The sequence below is a fragment of the Salvelinus alpinus genome, chromosome 10 (assembly GCF_045679555.1).
Source record: "Salvelinus alpinus chromosome 10, SLU_Salpinus.1, whole genome shotgun sequence".
Classification (NCBI taxonomy): Eukaryota; Metazoa; Chordata; class Actinopteri; order Salmoniformes; family Salmonidae; genus Salvelinus; species Salvelinus alpinus.
Genome location: NC_092095.1, coordinates 55,463,539 through 55,480,842, shown reverse-complemented (window position 1 = coordinate 55,480,842; position 17,304 = coordinate 55,463,539). Strand labels below are relative to the sequence as shown.

The following is a 17,304-nucleotide window of genomic DNA, read 5'->3' as shown; positions in this document are numbered from 1 at the left end:
CCACATAAGCATGCTTCTCTAAATGAATGGTGTATTTTCAGTCTACAATGCGATTTGCATAAAGCTTGAGTGCATGTTTTCTGAATATATCTTAATTCGCTAGCAGGGTGGAATTGGCCCCCTCCTCCAGATCTCCCATGGTGCCCCTCACCAGAGAATTTTGAACTAGAGAAAACAGCCAATCAAAACAGTCACAGGAGCCAAAGGGATCCAACAAGTCCCACCTCTACAGTGATTGGTTGTTATCGTGTGGCATGTTGCACTGGGATTGAAGTTTGTTTTGTTATGTAGCTGTTCCATGTGTATTAGAATGTTCTTTTTCATTTTAAAATGCTATTTTAATTATTGTGGCAAAACAAATTGTCCAATTAAGATCTACTTTGGGATACTGTCCTCAGCTCTACTCTATAGGTTATTTTACATAGATCATTATCAGTTTGTTCAGAGAATATTGACATGAATCAGTTACATGCACCAGTGTCTTGTGACCTTAGCTGGGAGGGAGCAGTTCACCCACTGTGATTTGAGATAAAGGGCTATGAGAGAGAGACCTAGTCAAACCACCATACGAGTGGAGGGAGGAAACCAGTTTCATGAATCCCCATCCCTGACGCTATCTCCCCCTGGATCGTGGGAAAAGAGACGTTTGCTTACGGAGCAAAACCCTGTGAGATAAGCCAAACGTCCACAATGCTGGTTTGACTGGGAGGCATCACTGGCATAACAATGCAAGTGCCTGGCTGCACCTTGACTTCCACAGACCGAAGATCCCTGAGCAACTCTGGAACTTCACTCCAGCTTCGTTCACTACATCCATTTCTCTGGTTAATCCTCTTCATAAACACAGCTTTTTTCCCTGTAACCACTGCCAAGCTCGAGGAGAGCATCCTCCTTATCACCATCATCATGAAGCATAGGACGGTGATGATGTACATGGAGATAGGCTGCTTTGTGTCGTGTCTGGCTGGATTCTGGTGAGCTCCACCCTGGCTATAGAGTACTGGACCTGGTCTGAAGTGGGCAGCGTGGTGCTCACCACCGGCAACTACTTCTCTAACCTCTGGAAGTACTGTGTCTCAAACTCAACGGGGGTGTCCGACTGCAAAGAGTACCCCTCCATGGTGGTACTACCAGGTATGTTCTGGTCAGCTTGTCACAACTTCCATGGATGTGTGATTCTCTCTTAATATGGACACCTAACATCTGATGATACATGATGGGCTATTGACTTACAACTTGGGAGGGTTGTAATCAAGATCTTCAGTGCAGTTCGGTGCAGTTGATTGTCATTCAGCAGATGCTCTTATACAGTACTACATTACAGGCAGATAATGGGGCAGGGCAGAAGTATGAATATAAATATCATGATCAACATTTTGCAGACGGAAGTAGCGATACCATAGAGTGAAATCCACAAACTCCAATATACACGGGGTATACAACACATTAAAAACACCCGATCTTTCCATGACATAGACTGACCAGGTGAATCCAGGTGATAGCTATGATCCCTTCTTGACGTCACTTGCCACTTCAATCGGTACAAAGGGAAGGAGAAAGCTTAAAGGACTGTGGACTGTGTGTGTGTGCCATTCAGAGTGTGAATGGGCAAGGCAAAAGCCTTAAGTACCTTTGAAAGGGGTATGGTAGTAGCTGCCAGGCACACCGGTTTGTGTCAAGAACTGCAACGCTGCTGGCTTTTTTTGGGACATCTAGCCAACTTCACACAATTGTGGGAAGCATTGGAGCCAACATGGGCCAGCATCCCTGTGAAACGCTTTTGACACATTTTTTAAAAACATTTCAGTCATTTAGCAGACACTCTTATCCAGAGCAACTTACAGTAGTGAGTGCATACATTTTCATGGGATTCAAACCCACAAGCCTGACTTTGCAAGTGCCATGGCCTGCTGGAGGTCATTTTGCAGCGCTCTGGCAGTGCTCCTCCTTGCACAAAGGCGGAGGTAGCGGTCCTGCTGCTGGGTTGTTGCCCTCCTACGGCCTCCTCCACGTCTCCTGATGTACTGGCCTGTCTCCTGGTAGCGCCTCCATGCTCTGGACACTACGCTGACAGACACAGCAAACCTTCTTGCCACAGCTCGCATTGATGTGCCATCCTGGATGAGCTGCACTACCTGAGCCACTTGTGTGGGTTGTAGACTCCGTCTCATGCTACCACTAGAGTGAAAGCACCGCCAGCATTCAAAAGTGACCAAAACATCAGCCAGGAAGCATAGGAACTGAGAAGTGGTCTGTGGTCACCACCTGCAGAACCACTCCTTTATTGGGGGTGTCTTGCTAATTGCCTATAATTTCCACCTTTTGTCTATTCCATTTGCACAACATCATGTGAAATTTATTGTCAATCAGTGTTGCTTCCTAAGTGGACAGTTTGATTTCACAGAAGTGTGATTGACTTGGAGTTACATTGTGTTGTTTAAGTGTTCCCTTTATTTTTCTGAGCAGTGTATTTTGTGTCGGATATGTTCATCATCTCACAATTCTCTTGCTCCGTCTTCGGGTTCAAAGAAAAGGCCCCGCAGACCTAACTCCTATGCCACAGCTCGGACCAGATGCACATACATGATGCCAAACTCTTCCAGAGTGACTCCAATGCCACAATAGGTCCAAGGGAGCAGAGGTGGCAGAAGGATCAGGACAACAAGGACCACTGGGACGTTTAGCAGGGACGATTTAGTTTGAGCTGCAGTAGCTCCTGTACTGCAGGAAATACACTGCTTCATATCATTGGCCGTTAGTTACCATGAAAACATTGTGGGAACTGACTCAATTTGATTTGGTAACTGTCTCACCACCTACACCTTGTAGATACCTCATGTATGACTGTTTTACTAACATAGAACTGTGTTCCTTTAGTGAACTGAATTGACATCAAGGAAAGGGATGAATGTTTTCATTTGATTAAAAAACAAATGTTGTATTGCTTGTCTACTAGCATGTATAAATATTTTATATACAAACAAAAATAATTTTCTTTCATAGAACATTCAAATGTCTTACAAATGTCATGTAAATTGTTTTGACACAAATCATACAAGTACCTCACATGGAGTGCAATATCACATTTCATAAAACCTCTAAGGTGATAATTCCCTGTAGCTAATATATAATCTGTATATGAAATAAAAACACTGAAAACCGCCACAAGGCAGATGGCTACCACTGTCATAGGTGTATGTCTCAAGAGATAAACTGTGTCCTGAGCAGAGGATCTCTTCCTTAAGTCTCTTTTATATGCAACTGTAATTCTAACAGTATCAGTAAATCATGTATAAGTATATTTGCCTTCCAAAGAATTCCTATGGACGTCATATTGAGTTTTATCATTGTAGAACTGTAAACCCGTATCACCTCCATATTACTATATATCATCGTCACTCCAGTCGCTGACAGAGACCAGGCTGCTCTTCAGAGTGCTGCCGGTTCCTGCTTCATTCAAACCTGGGGAATGGATGAACATCATCAGAGGGTGAAGGTGAAGGATAAAGGGACCTGACTGGAGCCGGGTCTGTGAGACTGAGTGAGACTGACCTGTTTTCTGCCCCTTCCCGGTGGATGTTCCCCAGACACTGGTAGTGCTGTCTGAGTCCAGGCTCTTCCTCACGGGGGCGGTGGGCTTGCCCACGGGGGCGGGTACCGATAGGTCATCCAACGAGGAGATATCCCAGTCATCCTCCTCATCCTCGTTTGTATACTGAAACGCCACATAACAGTCCAGATGAACACGATTAGGATATGAGAACATTCTGACGTCAGCAAATGTTCTGTTTGTTCTCTGCGTCTTATGTTACTCTGAGTTGATGATGACACTGCAGAGAGGAGACGAGAGAGGATTTCTCACCTTGAGTTCCCGTACAACGTCTTTGTCTTTCCTCTCTGGTAAGATGCTCACTCCCCCTAGTGGCTTCTTTGGTCCTCTGTCTGCAAGCTGCTTCTCCAGGCTCTTAGTCAAGTCCTTGACCAGGTTATCTGGAAAGACAAATATGGTCAGCACAACGCATAAAAACCTATGGGCAACAGTTTTCAATAAACACACAACTAAAAGAAAAGGCTGTAGATTTGAGATATGTGTGTTGTTATCTGATATTAGCACTTAAAGGAGTAAATCACACAAAGGAGTAAATCAGCCTCGTGGTGTAAAAACAACAAAAGTCCCTCTTACTGTTTGTAGTCTTCTGTACGTTCCCATTCTGGTCTTTGTAGTTCTGGAGCTGTTGTGGGTCGACCTCCTCCAACTCACTCCCCTCTGTCCACTCTCCCTCGCTCTCTACCACAGTGACTGCCGTCTTGGTCGTGTTGACCGCAGTGCTTCTGGGCTGCTGGGTTTTATATGGCTGAGCCTGGGTGGTAATGGGCTGGACCTGTTTGGGCTGGCTTGATCTGGCCTGGACCGGTTTGGACTGGGTGAGTTTGTGATGGGGGGTGGTCTTGGGTTGTGTTGGTTTGGGCTGGGAGGCTCTGTGATGAGGGACTCTCTGCTCCTGTCTGGGTTTCTGAGGTGGCTCCTCCTCCTCTTCCTCCTCTGATGATGACTCATCATCTGAGCTGAAAGGAGGGGTCCTACGAGAACAAAGGCAATGTCATAATTTGAAATGAACGTACAATCAATCACTCCCTTATAAGGTAATAAGAAACTGACACCACATAAATGAAGCCAGTGGTGAGGTAGTCTCTTTAGACAGGGTGTCTAACTGACATGCATTGAGACAAACAGCAGGAGATTCTGACTCGGTAACTACTTTGGAGTGGAGGTCTTGGGCAGGGTACTGGTAAGGGTCCGGGGGGCAGGCTGGGGGGTCGTCTGCAGCTGTTTGGCAGGCGCTGCTGTGGGTCCTGACATCACTTGGGTCACCTTGGAGGAAAGGCTGCTGGACAGCTGTCTGGCCTGGGTCACTGTAGGGAGGGACAGAACAACAACAATCAGCTGATTTGTTTGTTTGAGGACGTCTCGAGGCCTAAGTAGGTTAAAACAGTGACGAACATAACTCCTGTTGCGAGCAGCTTAAGGCTTAAACTGTTACATTGATTAAGGGGGACTTGTTTAATGTCACCAGCAGCATGCTAGCAAACTATCACAAGAGAATGGAATAGACCCACGAGATGAAACATGAACTCCTCCGCAAAAACTACATGAACATTCTTGAATGCGTTAAAAGTTCTAAGTCCTCATACTCCCCACATGCTATAGAACACCAAGTGCTAGTCAGTATCTGGATAATATGTGTGAAATGCTTGACAATGTATGTGATATCAACAGAGAAGTATGTTTCCTAGGTGATTTAAATATTGACTGGCTCTCATCAAGCTGCTCACTCAAGAACAAACTTCAAACTGTAACCAGTGCCTGCAACCTGGTTCAGGTTGTCAGTCAACCTACCAGGGTAGTTACAAACAACACGGGAATGAAATCATCAACATGTTTTGATCACATCTTTACTAATGCTGCTGAATTGTGCTTTAAAGCAGTATCCAAATCCATAGGATGTAGTGATCTCAATATAGTAGCCATATCTAGGAAAACCAAAGTTCCAAAGGCTGGGCCTGATATAGTGTATAAGAGGTCAGACAAGAAGTTTTGTAGTGATTCATATGTTGATGTAGAGAATATTTGCTGGTCTGTGGTATGTAATGAGGAGCAACCAGACACTGCACTTGACACATTAATAAAATAGCTTATTCCAGTTACTAATAAGCACACACCCATTAAGAAAATGAATGTAAAAACTGTTAAATCCCCTTGGATTGATGAGGAATTTAAAAATTGTATTGTTGAGAGGGATGAGGCAAAAGGTATGGCAAATAAGTCTGGCAGCCCAACTGATTGGCAAACTTACTGCAAATTAAGAAATCATGTGACTAAACTAAATCAAAATAAACTATACTATGAAACAAAGATAAGCGATATAAAGAATGATAGTAAAAAGCTTTGGAGCCCCTTAAATGAAATTTTGGGTAAAAAAGCCAACTAGGACCCTTACTTTTTTCAATCTTTACTAACGACATGCCACTGGCTTTGAGTAAGGCCAGTGTGTCTACGTATGCGGATGACTCAACACTATACACGTCAGCTACTACAGTGACTGAAATGACTGCAACACTTAACAAAGAGCTGCAGTTAGTTTTGGAATGGGTAGCAAGGAATAAGTTAGTCCTAAATATTTCCAAAACTAAAAGCATTGTATTTGGGACAAATCATTCACTAAACCCTAAACCTCAACTACACCTCGTAATAAACAATGTGGACATTGAGCACATTGAGGTGACTAAACTGCTTGGAGTAACGCTGGACTGTAAACTGTCATGGTCAAAACGTATTGAAACAACAGTAGCTAAGATGGGGAGAAGTCTGTCCATAATAAAGCGCTGCTCTGCCTTCTTAACAACACAATCAACAAGGCAGGTCCTACAAGCACTGGTTTTGTCACACCTGGACTACTGTTCAGTAGTGTGGTCAGGTGCCACAAAGAGGGACTTGGGGAAATTGCAGTTGCCTCAGAATAGGGCAGCACGACTGGCCCTTAAAAGTATGCGAAGAGCTAACATTAATGACATGCATGTCAATCTCTCATGGCTCGGTGTGGAAGAGAGATTGACTGCATCATTACTTGTCTTTGTAAGAGGTGTTGACATGCTGAATGTACCGACACCCATGCATACCCCACAAGACATGCCACCAGAGGTCTCTTCACAGTCCCCAAGTCCAGAACAGACTATGGGAGGCACACAGTACTACATAGAGCCATGACTACATGGAACTCTATTCCACATCAGGTAACTGATGCAAGCAGTAGAATCAGATTTACAAAGCAGGTAAAAATACACCTTATGGAACAGAGGGGACTGTGAAGTAACACAAACACAGGCAGACACATGCATACACACAAACGATAACATACAACACACGTACATGGATTTTGCATTGTAGATATGTGGTTAGGGTTAGTGTGTTGTGACTTCTGTAATGATTGGATTGTAATGTTTTTTAAATTGTATAACTGCCTTAATTTTGCCGGACCCCAGGAAGAGTAGCGGCTGCCTTGGCAGCAGCTAAGGGGATCCATAATAAATACAAATACATCACCTTGAGTGGGTTGTTTTGGTTTGACCCGCTGCTCGGGGGCAGAGTCACTCTCCGTCCTCTTGTCCTTCAGTCTCAGACGCAGTGTGTGAGCCACATCCTCACGGTGACGCCAATAGTCCGGAATGTCCTTCGCCACTCTCTCTCTCTCCGAGTGCAACTTAGCCATGAGATCACTGTACTCGCTGCCTCCGAGTCCCCTCAGCCCCTACAGAGTTGTGTAGATTAGAAAACGGAAGACGCTTAACTATCATAAGGATTATCTTTACTGGGGAAACAAATTATCCCTCAAGTCTATTAGTGAGCTCGATTTGTTGTATGTTTTTGATGGTGTATCTGTCAGGCTGACTCTTTAACGGCATAGATCTTCCACAGAGTGATTTTAAAGATGCCATTGTGTATTTGTACTCATGAAGGTACAGTACGTACCGGTTTGACTCCCAGGGACTCAAGCTTCTCTAGGAGTGCCTGCTCCAGGGCGGGACGCAGCTCCCTCTTGATGTTGGGGTTCTTCCTCAGGACACTGGTCACAGAAGACGGCTGCTTCATTACAACAACTGGCTTCTTCTCAGACACGCTGGACGAGTCTATGACAAGCACCAGACAGGTACAGTACACTTACACACATACACTTGATAACACACTCAAAATAACAGACGCCTTTGTAGTTTCAGAGGACAGGCTGGGCAAGCATGAAAATGATTTGAGAGAGAGCGGTGCATATGAGCTTCCTTTTCTTCCATTTACAAAGGACCTGTGCCATAGATAACTACAGCTAACAGCCACAGGATTCTGGAGAGGGACGGGCAGAAGAGAACATCTTGCTGCATTTTTGGGCCAACGTGGCTTTGACTGACTCGACTTCACAAATGCTCACTGACTACATGGCAGGCATCACAGACCGACTGACACGTCCGTGCAGAGAGCATGCATGGAGCAGACAGACAGACGCTGCTGCCGTCTAGACTGTGTTACCTTTGTCCTCCTCAGACAGCTCCTCTATAGGATCCAGTTTAGGAGCAGAGGGAGGCTGCTCTGATTGGACAACACAGGGGGTCAGAGGTCAGACAAGAGCGGGAATTAGGAAAAGGGAACTCAGGTAGAGGGAACAATAACATTGATCTCGAATGGTGTCTTGTTGGGAGGTCTGATCAACAGGGAGAGATCGCTGCCAGAACAGCCTTGTTACATGCTAGCATACCTTTTCTCTGAGCAAAAGGATGCAGATGTTTAGATTGACTGAGCTACATATGGTTGGGAATCTCCTGCTAATAACTTACCCTTCACTACTCTCTTTGGTTTAGGCTCTGGCGCTGGGGCTGTTATGATCACTGAAACATACAAAGTAGGAACGATAGTCAGTAATAACAGGTTCTTTACAGAACTATAAACAGCTAATATCCAAGTTCAAGCTAACATCCAGATTAAAGCTAATATCCAAGCTCAAGATAGTATCCAGATTCAAGCTAATATCCAAATTTGACAAATATAAACATAGTAATACAAAAAATTAAGTCAATGAAAAAGTATGCATACCTGGAACTTCAACTACTTTAGTAGGTGGATTTGAGGACATATGCTTTATCTGTGAAATGAAGTACAATTAGCTACATTTCTTAATTATATATTTTTTGTATGTTTTGTATTCAACCCCTGCTGTTGAACCCCAAGGGCGTAATCTAATTTAATGAAACTTTTTAACATGCTTATGAAGTCAGAGCGGCCCTGACGACTACACTATATGAGTGTGTGAAAACATGACACGTCCATCCGGCACCATCAATCCAGGATTTCCTGTATGAGGGCCAAGTATGCGCCCAGTTTCCTCATATTCCCAGCTGCCCCGGTGGCCGGGTCGCCAGGGGGTGGTGGTGAGTGAACTGACCTGCTGTCGCTGAGAGAGGATGATTACGTCCCGCTCCTGAAGCCGCTGGTCACTCTCCTCCTTCTGCCTCTGGCTCTGCTGCTGCCACTCCACCACAGACGACTCCAACCTGCTAAACTGATCCTGCCACTGAGAGGAGACATAGAACAGACGTAGACGTTAGAGATCCCACTGCGATGGCTGCCTCTTTCAAGGCTCTCCGCTGACCATTAACTATTCAACAGAACTCACAAGTACTTCTGTTAACCAGTATTCTTCATGAAAACTTCAGATACCTGATTTTTCTCACTCTCATGGTTTGCCTTCATTTTTTCCATTTTTGATGTAAACCTTTCTTCCTGTAACAAAATAAATAGTTGATAAAACATTTTTTTTAATCACAACTTCAAATATTTAAGAGAATAAGTATTGCTTAGCTGCTTACCAGTTTCTTGTGTTTCTGATCCATCTTCTGGACCACAACCTTGTTTTTTTCATCCATGTCTTGGTCAGTCTGCTGGGGAGCAGGACTGGGCCTCCTCTCAGGAGTGGTCATCTTGAGGTCCACTTTCTGTACAGATCACATCCAATCATTCAAACAAAAACCTCCCTGACTTACAGAACCAAATCACCAACGCATCAGTATGAATTGGACACAGAACCATGAAAGTCAGCGCTTTGCCAAATGGACTAGTGGACTCACTTGTTGAAGAAGAGCGTTCCTGTTGTGAAGCATCTCTATCTCCCTCCGGAAACCGACTCTCATCTCCTCCATCTTCCTGTGTTCTTCTTCCTTCCAGCTCTCTAGCTTTCTCATCAAATCCTGGTGCATGGACTGCTGGTCTCTTTCCTATAGATGAAAAGAGAATAAAAATGGTCAAAATCTCTCAACAAATACACAAGTGCAAACATTGCGTTCAATAACAAAGTTGATCAATGCCATGGAAACAAGCACGGTTCTTATTGTCCCACCTGAGAGGCTTTGGCCAAGAGGGCTTGCCTCTGTGACTCCAGCTCAGATGTGGTGTAACTCAGCTGCTCTTTCAGCCGACTGATCTCCTCCTCATCTGCAATGCTCTTCACTTTCCTCTGGTTGCCTGTCCTTAACTCTGACAGAAACAATCACAGAGACATACTAATGAAGAAAAAGTTAACCTAACTAGTGTTTCAGGGCTGGGCTCAATGATACATCTCTCTCGTTCTGCTAGACTGGGAGTGTGTGACATGTCTACTGCTGCTGCAAACTAGAGTGGGATGTCATAGGAACTGGTTTCCCAGCATTGTAGGAACACTGCGGTGCGCTTGGGGACACCCATACCAGTGGGACTCCCTATGGGACTGTCAGGGGAGACAGGGTGGTTGGCTGCAGCGAACCTTCTTACCTGACTGACTGTTACTTTCCATACCGTTCTCTCTAAACTGATGATCAAACCTTTTAAAGCTCTCTTGACTTACGGCTGTCGTACTCGTCTGGATGGCGACGTTGCATATGATTCTGGAGAAAGGAGGAATTCATGAAGGCTTTATCACAATGTTGACACTAAAGGAAAAGAAAAGGAAACAGAATTTTACATTTACAGTACATTCCCATGCAATGATTGCAACAAATCAATGGTCTGAATATATGTTGTATTCACTTATAGATCAAATGTAAGGCCAATTTCGCAATAGGCAACGTGGGCTGTGTGTAAAAAATGAACACATCTGAACCCAAAGCTCAAGCCGCGACTATACTATATACCATTAAGCTTCAGGGACTGTTTCCTGGGAGACAGATCGACATAGCGTGTGTGACGTGATTCACCCCATATGCCTGGCGGCACCTCGCTCCAGCTCACAGGGGGAGTGACAGACGGGGCATATTAAATGCCGGAGCAACCACATCACACGCCACATTTAACGCCCGACACCAACACAGCACGCATCTGTGCCTTCATTCAAACTGAGCCGCACTGCCACCGATACCTTGTTGCCTCGCGTGCTGGTGCTCTACCATGCTGCAGGGGAAGTGGTGGTTTCTACAACAGAGACCCTTGTTGTTGTGTGCTGTAATTGCATTGCTGCTCTGGAATAACTTTGTAAATCGCCAGTGAAATTTAATTAGGTCTGGTCCTTGATAGAATCAAGGCGGTTGTGTGTCTGTTGGCATCCGTTTGCCGTGTCTAGATGTGCGAGACGGTAATAAAAAAAGAGGACTAAAACGTTCATTTACTAGAGTGCATTGACAACACACAGGCTGAAACAGGCAGGACGTTTCTTGAATGAGAAAAGTACTACAATTTAGGCAACATTTCTGCGAATTGCAGACAATTAGGCTAGATACTGTGTATCAGATACACTGTGCATTCTGTATATCTGTTGAAGTTTCTGTATCTGTAAATGTAGCTTGACGCAATACATTTGAGTACCTGTGTGAAACAATCAACACATCTAGGTCTATTTTTGGATGCATGGTGGCCCATCAATAATTGAGCTGTACAGACGCCTCGGTTATCAACGTGCCTGTTTGCCGGGCAGGGCACTCTCACCTAGCAACAATGCTCAGTCATATGAAACACTAGGTGTTGCCTTGGCAACAGCTGGGCCCTATTCAACAGCAATGCCCGTTAAAAATATAAGGATCCTTCTATTCTACATCTGTACAATAAATGCATACATTTCTGGTGTCGAAAATAGAAGAACATCAAAACGACACGTTGGTGCGATACCAATGTCATTATGGAAACATGAATGAGGGTGGGGGAGGTGGTTCAGTCATTTTGGTTCCGTCTCTTGCCACCCTTCTGTAAGTGGATTAAAAGAAGTAGGTCTAATTATCACCAGCTGACACCATCTGCTCAGAGCACAATCCTATTGTTTAGGTCCCAAAACAAAGCTGATAATGATTACGTCTACCAATCCTTATAAAGTGGCCACATTACAGCTACGGGACGAGGTGAACCTATTTCTCTGATTTAAATGGTATAATTCATTTAGACCAAATCAAATTTGATTTGTCACATGCGTCGTAAACAACAGGTTGACTAACAGTAGACTAACAGTGAAATGCTTACTTACGGGCCCTTCCCAACAATACAGAAAAAAAAATCATTATAGAAAAGTAATAACACGAGGAATAAATTCACATTGAGTAACGATAACTTGGCTATATACACAGGGTACCAGTCCCGAGACAATGTGCAGGGGTACGAGGTAACTGAGGTAGATATGTACAAAGAAGACCTCCTGTTAACATTCTCACTCTTCTGACAATGATAATTGAACAAAGCTAAAGCAGCTCTGAATACCGCCTGGGGAACAATGGCTAAGAGGGGGACCCAGGAGGAAGGGGGGTGGGGGGACTAACTGTTGTACAATACACATGGAAACAGACACCGAGAAGAAGCGGCAGCGTGAGGAGGTGTTCAGTACCTTATGGCAATTGGTCATGTTGATCATAGCCTGCTGGTTGAGGGCAATGATTTTCTTCCTCTGCTTCAGCTCCGTCTTCAGTACCTTGGCCTGGTCCGCCTGCTTCTGCTGCTGGGCCAGGAGCTGCTGGTGCTCGCGGGCCTGGGTCTGCAGCCTCTCCTCGGCCGCCCCCAGGCTCAGGGTCAAGTACTCCTGGGAGTGCAGCAGGTACTCCACTGTCAGCTGGGCCAGGCGGAAGAGCTTGAGCAGCGCCGGGTCCACGGGGCTCTGGCAGCGGACACAACGCTCCCCCTCCACGTTGCAGAAGGTCACCCCTGTGATGTGCTCCTGCAGGGTCTGGAAGTCCAGCTCGCTGGCCACCAGGTCCACGTCCACCGCGCTGATCCGGCGCCAGTCAACGCTCTCGCGCCGCGGCCGGAATTTGAAGGGCGGGATGGTGGTGGATGTGGAGGCAGACATGGCTGGTGGTGGTGGTGCTGGAGGACACCGGCTGCTGGAGGAGGGCTGGCTCAGGGGGGAGTTTAGGAGGGAGGGGATCCCAGCTGATGAGTGGGTCCCTTGGGTCTCTGGCTGGTATGGGTAATAGACGTTATTGTAAAATGGCTGAAAAAAACAAGACATTTATACTAGGTTATTCTTTTTGATTTGTGACAGACAACAATGAATAGATTATTGTGTGCTACAGATTAGAAATGCAGCATCTCAATCAAGGTCAGGGAGAAACAAACCTTCTGCAGGGATCACAGCAATACAACAGCAGCATGAACAGAGTATAGAATATGGAAGAAGAAAGCAAAGATTCCACCTCTCAGCACATGAATGAACCATATGAGATGACACAAAAAAGGCTAAGCATTACATTCGTATTCGATGGTAATCTACCCAGTTCTGCTGATGTCGAGTTGATGCCGTGTTGTCCTTACCATCGTGGATTTCATGAGCCTTTATGAGATTGAACACAGAGAACGAGTAGTCGTTCCCTATTGGTGCACGCCCCCTTCAGCTGTACGCCGCGACACCGAGGCAGGGCGTCCTCTCGATCACCATGGGAACAGAACAGTTCGCCCCACTTTATGGGCTCCCTGGGGAGACATATGTTATCAAAATATTGCACCTAATCAATCCTAAATGATTCCACAATGCACGCGACTGCAGCATCAACAGCATCCTCGCAAGCTGGATGTTTTCAATGTTTTTGTAAAGTCACCCATGACACTGACGTAATAATATATGACCAATTTTAATTAATGTTCTGCTATTCTGACCACGTGATATCTGTCTGGCTAACATCTGCAACAAAAATGCTTAAACTTCAGTCTTTTTTTCTATTTGTGCATTAAAAGCCACATAACCAATTGAGTCAAGTGAAGTGTCAAGCTCTCAACATGCATGACATTGCTTGATTGCTATTACCAAATCATGTAAACCAAATCCCGCAGCTATTCTCATCGAACTAACGTTAGATACTTTGTATCCCAAATTTTTACAACTAATGACTGTTGACAAATAACCATATATATATTCTGCAGCATCACCCACTTCTGGTTGCCCCTCTCAATTACGGGCACTGTGCCTCAAAACAGTTCAAGTTGGGACAAGTTGAACCCAACAATAGAACAGAACGCATGTGGAGAAACAGTTTTAGGACTTTTTTTTAACGTTAGTTAGCTACCTAGCTATAAATGTAACTAGGCTATATTAGTTAATAGCGTAGTAACTAGTTCTTTAGCTAGCTAAGTAACGTTTATTTTGTAGACATGAACAAAATAGCAACCAGTAAATTAGCTAGCTCACACGTCTGTATATTCAAAAACATTACTAGCTAGGTAGCGGACTAAACTCCACTCAATGGAGTGGTTTAGGCCGTTAGTTACTACTGTCAGCACGCTAGCTAGCTAAATTGGCTAAAGGACATTTAATTTAGCAGCAAACTAATTTATTGAACATGGACTTTATCCTATGTGCCTTTTGAGTGTATCTCATAAAATAAATAACATTCTGATCGAACTCTAAGTTTTAGTTAGAACTCAAACTTACCGTCCGCAACGTTTTTAGAGTCCATAAAAACTGTTTTTCCACCGGACTCAAGCTTTACCGAGATCTTCGGATGGAGTGAGACTGGAGAGACCGCGGTGACGTAGCAGCTGCTGCACACATTCCAAAAGCTCTGCTCATCCCGTGTCCCCTCTCAAAAGAGGGGGGAGGGGAATTAGGGAACTCAAACTGCTGAGATTTAGGAAAGGGGGATTGACAAATGTGGGTGTTAGTCTATTATCCCCTGAATACGCAATTGCATATACCATATACACATTTAGAGCCACAGTGCTTTTAACATTTAGTTGGCTGTTGGCCGTTACTTTTTAGCCACAGTCGTTGTTTTTACAGGCAAGAAAAGCAACCGCGCAAAGGACAGGCTGCTGCGCTCAAGGTGGTGTTCGTCCTTAAGCAGTTTTTAGTGGCTAAAGGACTCCCCCTTGTGGTGTAGATTATGAACTTCCCCACAGAGATGTGTGCCTTGTTCTGCCAGAAGATGTCAGTAGTAGGTCCTTAATAAAAATGCGTATGATTATGCATCACTGGCATGAGGCATTTTCAAGATAAGGCTGAGCAGTTAGCCTAGTATTTCTGGCAAAACGTATTCCTATTTATTTTATTATATTATAATACTTTTATCACATTTTTAAGACACATTCTAGTTAATTTGGTCCTTTGGAATCACATTCCAGATGTCTCATAATAAAATAAGACCATGTTGAGATTATTAACATGAGTGCACTGTCAATGACTCAACAATTCCCTACACACTATTATTAGCATGACACAGACAATAGGACATCTAACTCACTATTATCAAGGGGAAACATGTCAGCTGTTTTAGTTGAGGGCAGTCAGGCCAAACAGCTGTGGGGGCAGGGAGAGAACACAGCACCTCCTTGTTAAAAGAGACAGAAAGACACTGTGGGGTGCTTCGTGCCAGTCAGCGCGCGCACACACACACACACACACACACACACACACACACACACACACACACACACACACACACACACACACACACACACACACACACACACACACACACACACACACACACACACACACACACACACACACACACACACACACACACACACACACACACACACACACACACACACACACACACACACACAGTGAACATTACTTTGCTCATTTAACAAGGGAGTTTAGGTAGTAGGACAATCCTAAAACTCATACTTTACTTTCCATCTTGAGAGTGCCTTTCATATCACATCAGCTTAAAGGGGTGTTAGGTAGCCTAGTGGTTAGAGCGTTGAGCCAGTAACCAAAAGGTTGCTGGATCAAATCCCTGAGCTGACAAGGTAAAAAAATCTGTTGTTCTGCCCCTGAACAAGGAAGTTAACCCACTGTTCCCTGGTAGGCTGTCATTGTAAATAAGAATTTGTTGTTAACTGACTTGCCTAGTTAAATAAAGGTACAAAAGATAATCTAGTGCTGAACCTGCTGTTGGAGTCCTGCTGCTGTGGTAGACTGAGAGTAGATGCTATATGAGCAGTGGATGCTGGTCAGTCCCCAGGCTGTACCACTAGCAGCAGATAGAAGTCCTGATGAATAGTGGATTTAATTGAGACAGACAGGATAGCCCCAGATAGACTGACAGGATAGCCTTGGGCAGACAGACAGAGACTTTTCCCTCAGGTGCTTTTCCAGGAGCAGGCAGGAAGCCCATGCTGGTGTGATGTGGCATCCCAATGAAACATCCCACAGTTCAGCAAAAGGACATCATGTTGAAGATGATGTGTAGAGGTCCAATTTCACCCAAAGGCACCTGACCACACACCCGTAGATGCTTACTCCAAAGGTATTGGTGATGTCTGGAGTCCTTTGGAAGGTGAAACCATCAGAGCCACTTCAGCAACTATCAAGCTGAGTGACAAGGAAAATTGCAAGACAATTGAGTGCTACACTGTTGTCGCTATGCATCTTATCCTCCAATTTTCTCCATATCTCGAGCCTAGTGAACGCGGTATAACAATTGTGCAGTATCTGAGAGCTGAACATTCTATAGAAATGGTCCTTTTCCTTTCATCCAATCCACTTTGTTGTCTATTTTTGACAGACGAGCCGAGTAGTGTTTAGATACAGTGTAGCGAGGTGACTCGGCCTCGTAGGAAGAGAACATGAAAGGAAATAGCGACGAGGACAGAGGCAACCCACGGATCCTTTTATTGTCTACCCACAAACACATGTTGCTAAGTTCACTGGGAACCGAGGACTCTGTGTTCACAGGTTGTGCGTGATTCGTTCCTGGAGCTAGGGCGAAGAAGGCTCTAATAGTGTGAGAGGGAAGGAGATAGAAATAGAGAGATTACCAAGAATCTCAAAAGTAATAAGAGGTAAGAGTCAGGGAGAGGTACCTGTATGCTGCATGTGGACTAGGACTGTGCTTTAGTGCTATAAAATGGCTGCTTCTTCTTCTATCCTTTCCTGGAAGGTGAAAGGTCTCCGTTGTTTCCACTCATCTCCAACCTGGTTCTATATCACTGGTCATCAAACCAAAGGTCAAATAAGGGGGGGGCTATATTTGTCCTGTTTCACACATATACAAGTGTGTAACCTGTATAAGTGTGTGGTGGGAATTGGAAATGTGTTTTTTGCATATCCCACTCCCCCTGAGAAACCCTCGGTGAGTGGGGGCTGCGGTCAGGGATCAGCCATTATTGACAGGATCCCTGGAGAAATTAGGGTTAAGTGCCTTGATCAAGGGCAGATCTACAACAACAAAAATTCAAACCAGTGAACTAGCCACTTTTCGGTTACTGGCCCAACGCTGGTCAGCGACAAGGAAGGGAAGATAGTTCCTAAGAGTCACAGCTTAATAAGAGTGTAGGTGGGCTCCAACACTCATGCAGGAACTGTGAGACATGAG

General features: G+C 44.7%; 1 protein-coding gene and 1 long non-coding RNA gene across 6 annotated transcripts; one reads left to right on the top strand and one right to left on the bottom strand.

Annotated features, from left to right (window-relative positions):
* The first annotated feature begins 54 nt into the window (after positions 1 to 54).
* LOC139532333 (uncharacterized) lies at positions 55 to 2,990 on the top strand. The gene is made up of 2 exons (XR_011666539.1): positions 55 to 1,134; positions 2,530 to 2,990. It is a non-coding gene; the product is annotated as an uncharacterized lncRNA (long non-coding RNA).
* dzip1 (DAZ interacting zinc finger protein 1) lies at positions 2,954 to 14,564 on the bottom strand. Of its 5 annotated transcripts, none has more exons than XM_071329791.1 (19): positions 14,412 to 14,564; positions 13,234 to 13,456; positions 12,375 to 12,977; positions 10,419 to 10,503; positions 9,936 to 10,072; positions 9,667 to 9,813; positions 9,409 to 9,534; positions 9,260 to 9,322; positions 8,985 to 9,113; positions 8,636 to 8,684; positions 8,380 to 8,430; positions 8,075 to 8,134; positions 7,529 to 7,686; positions 7,103 to 7,307; positions 4,761 to 4,914; positions 4,184 to 4,581; positions 3,863 to 3,990; positions 3,553 to 3,715; positions 2,954 to 3,462 (listed from the first exon to the last, which is right to left on the bottom strand). In XM_071329791.1, the coding sequence occupies exons 3-19, from the start codon at positions 12,831 to 12,833 to the stop codon at positions 3,383 to 3,385; spliced, it is 2,592 nt and encodes an 863-aa protein (XP_071185892.1). In that variant the 5' UTR covers positions 12,834 to 12,977; positions 13,234 to 13,456; positions 14,412 to 14,564; the 3' UTR covers positions 2,954 to 3,382. The 5 variants fall into 5 exon arrangements, with proteins under 5 accessions (XP_071185892.1, XP_071185888.1, XP_071185890.1 ...); XM_071329787.1 differs by having other exon boundaries at positions 13,298 to 13,456; XM_071329789.1 differs by having other exon boundaries at positions 10,419 to 10,458; positions 13,298 to 13,456.
* Between the last annotated feature and the right edge of the window lie 2,740 nt (positions 14,565 to 17,304).

Excerpts from the sequence above, each read along its gene's own strand:
- dzip1 (XM_071329787.1), bottom strand. Across the intron at positions 9,114-9,259 it reads ATGAGAGTGAGAAAAATCAG|TGGCAGGATCAGTTTAGCAG; the intron begins GTATCTGAAGTT and ends GTCTCCTCTCAG. Across the intron at positions 3,716-3,862 it reads ACGTTGTACGGGAACTCAAG|TATACAAACGAGGATGAGGA; the intron begins GTGAGAAATCCT and ends GTGGCGTTTCAG.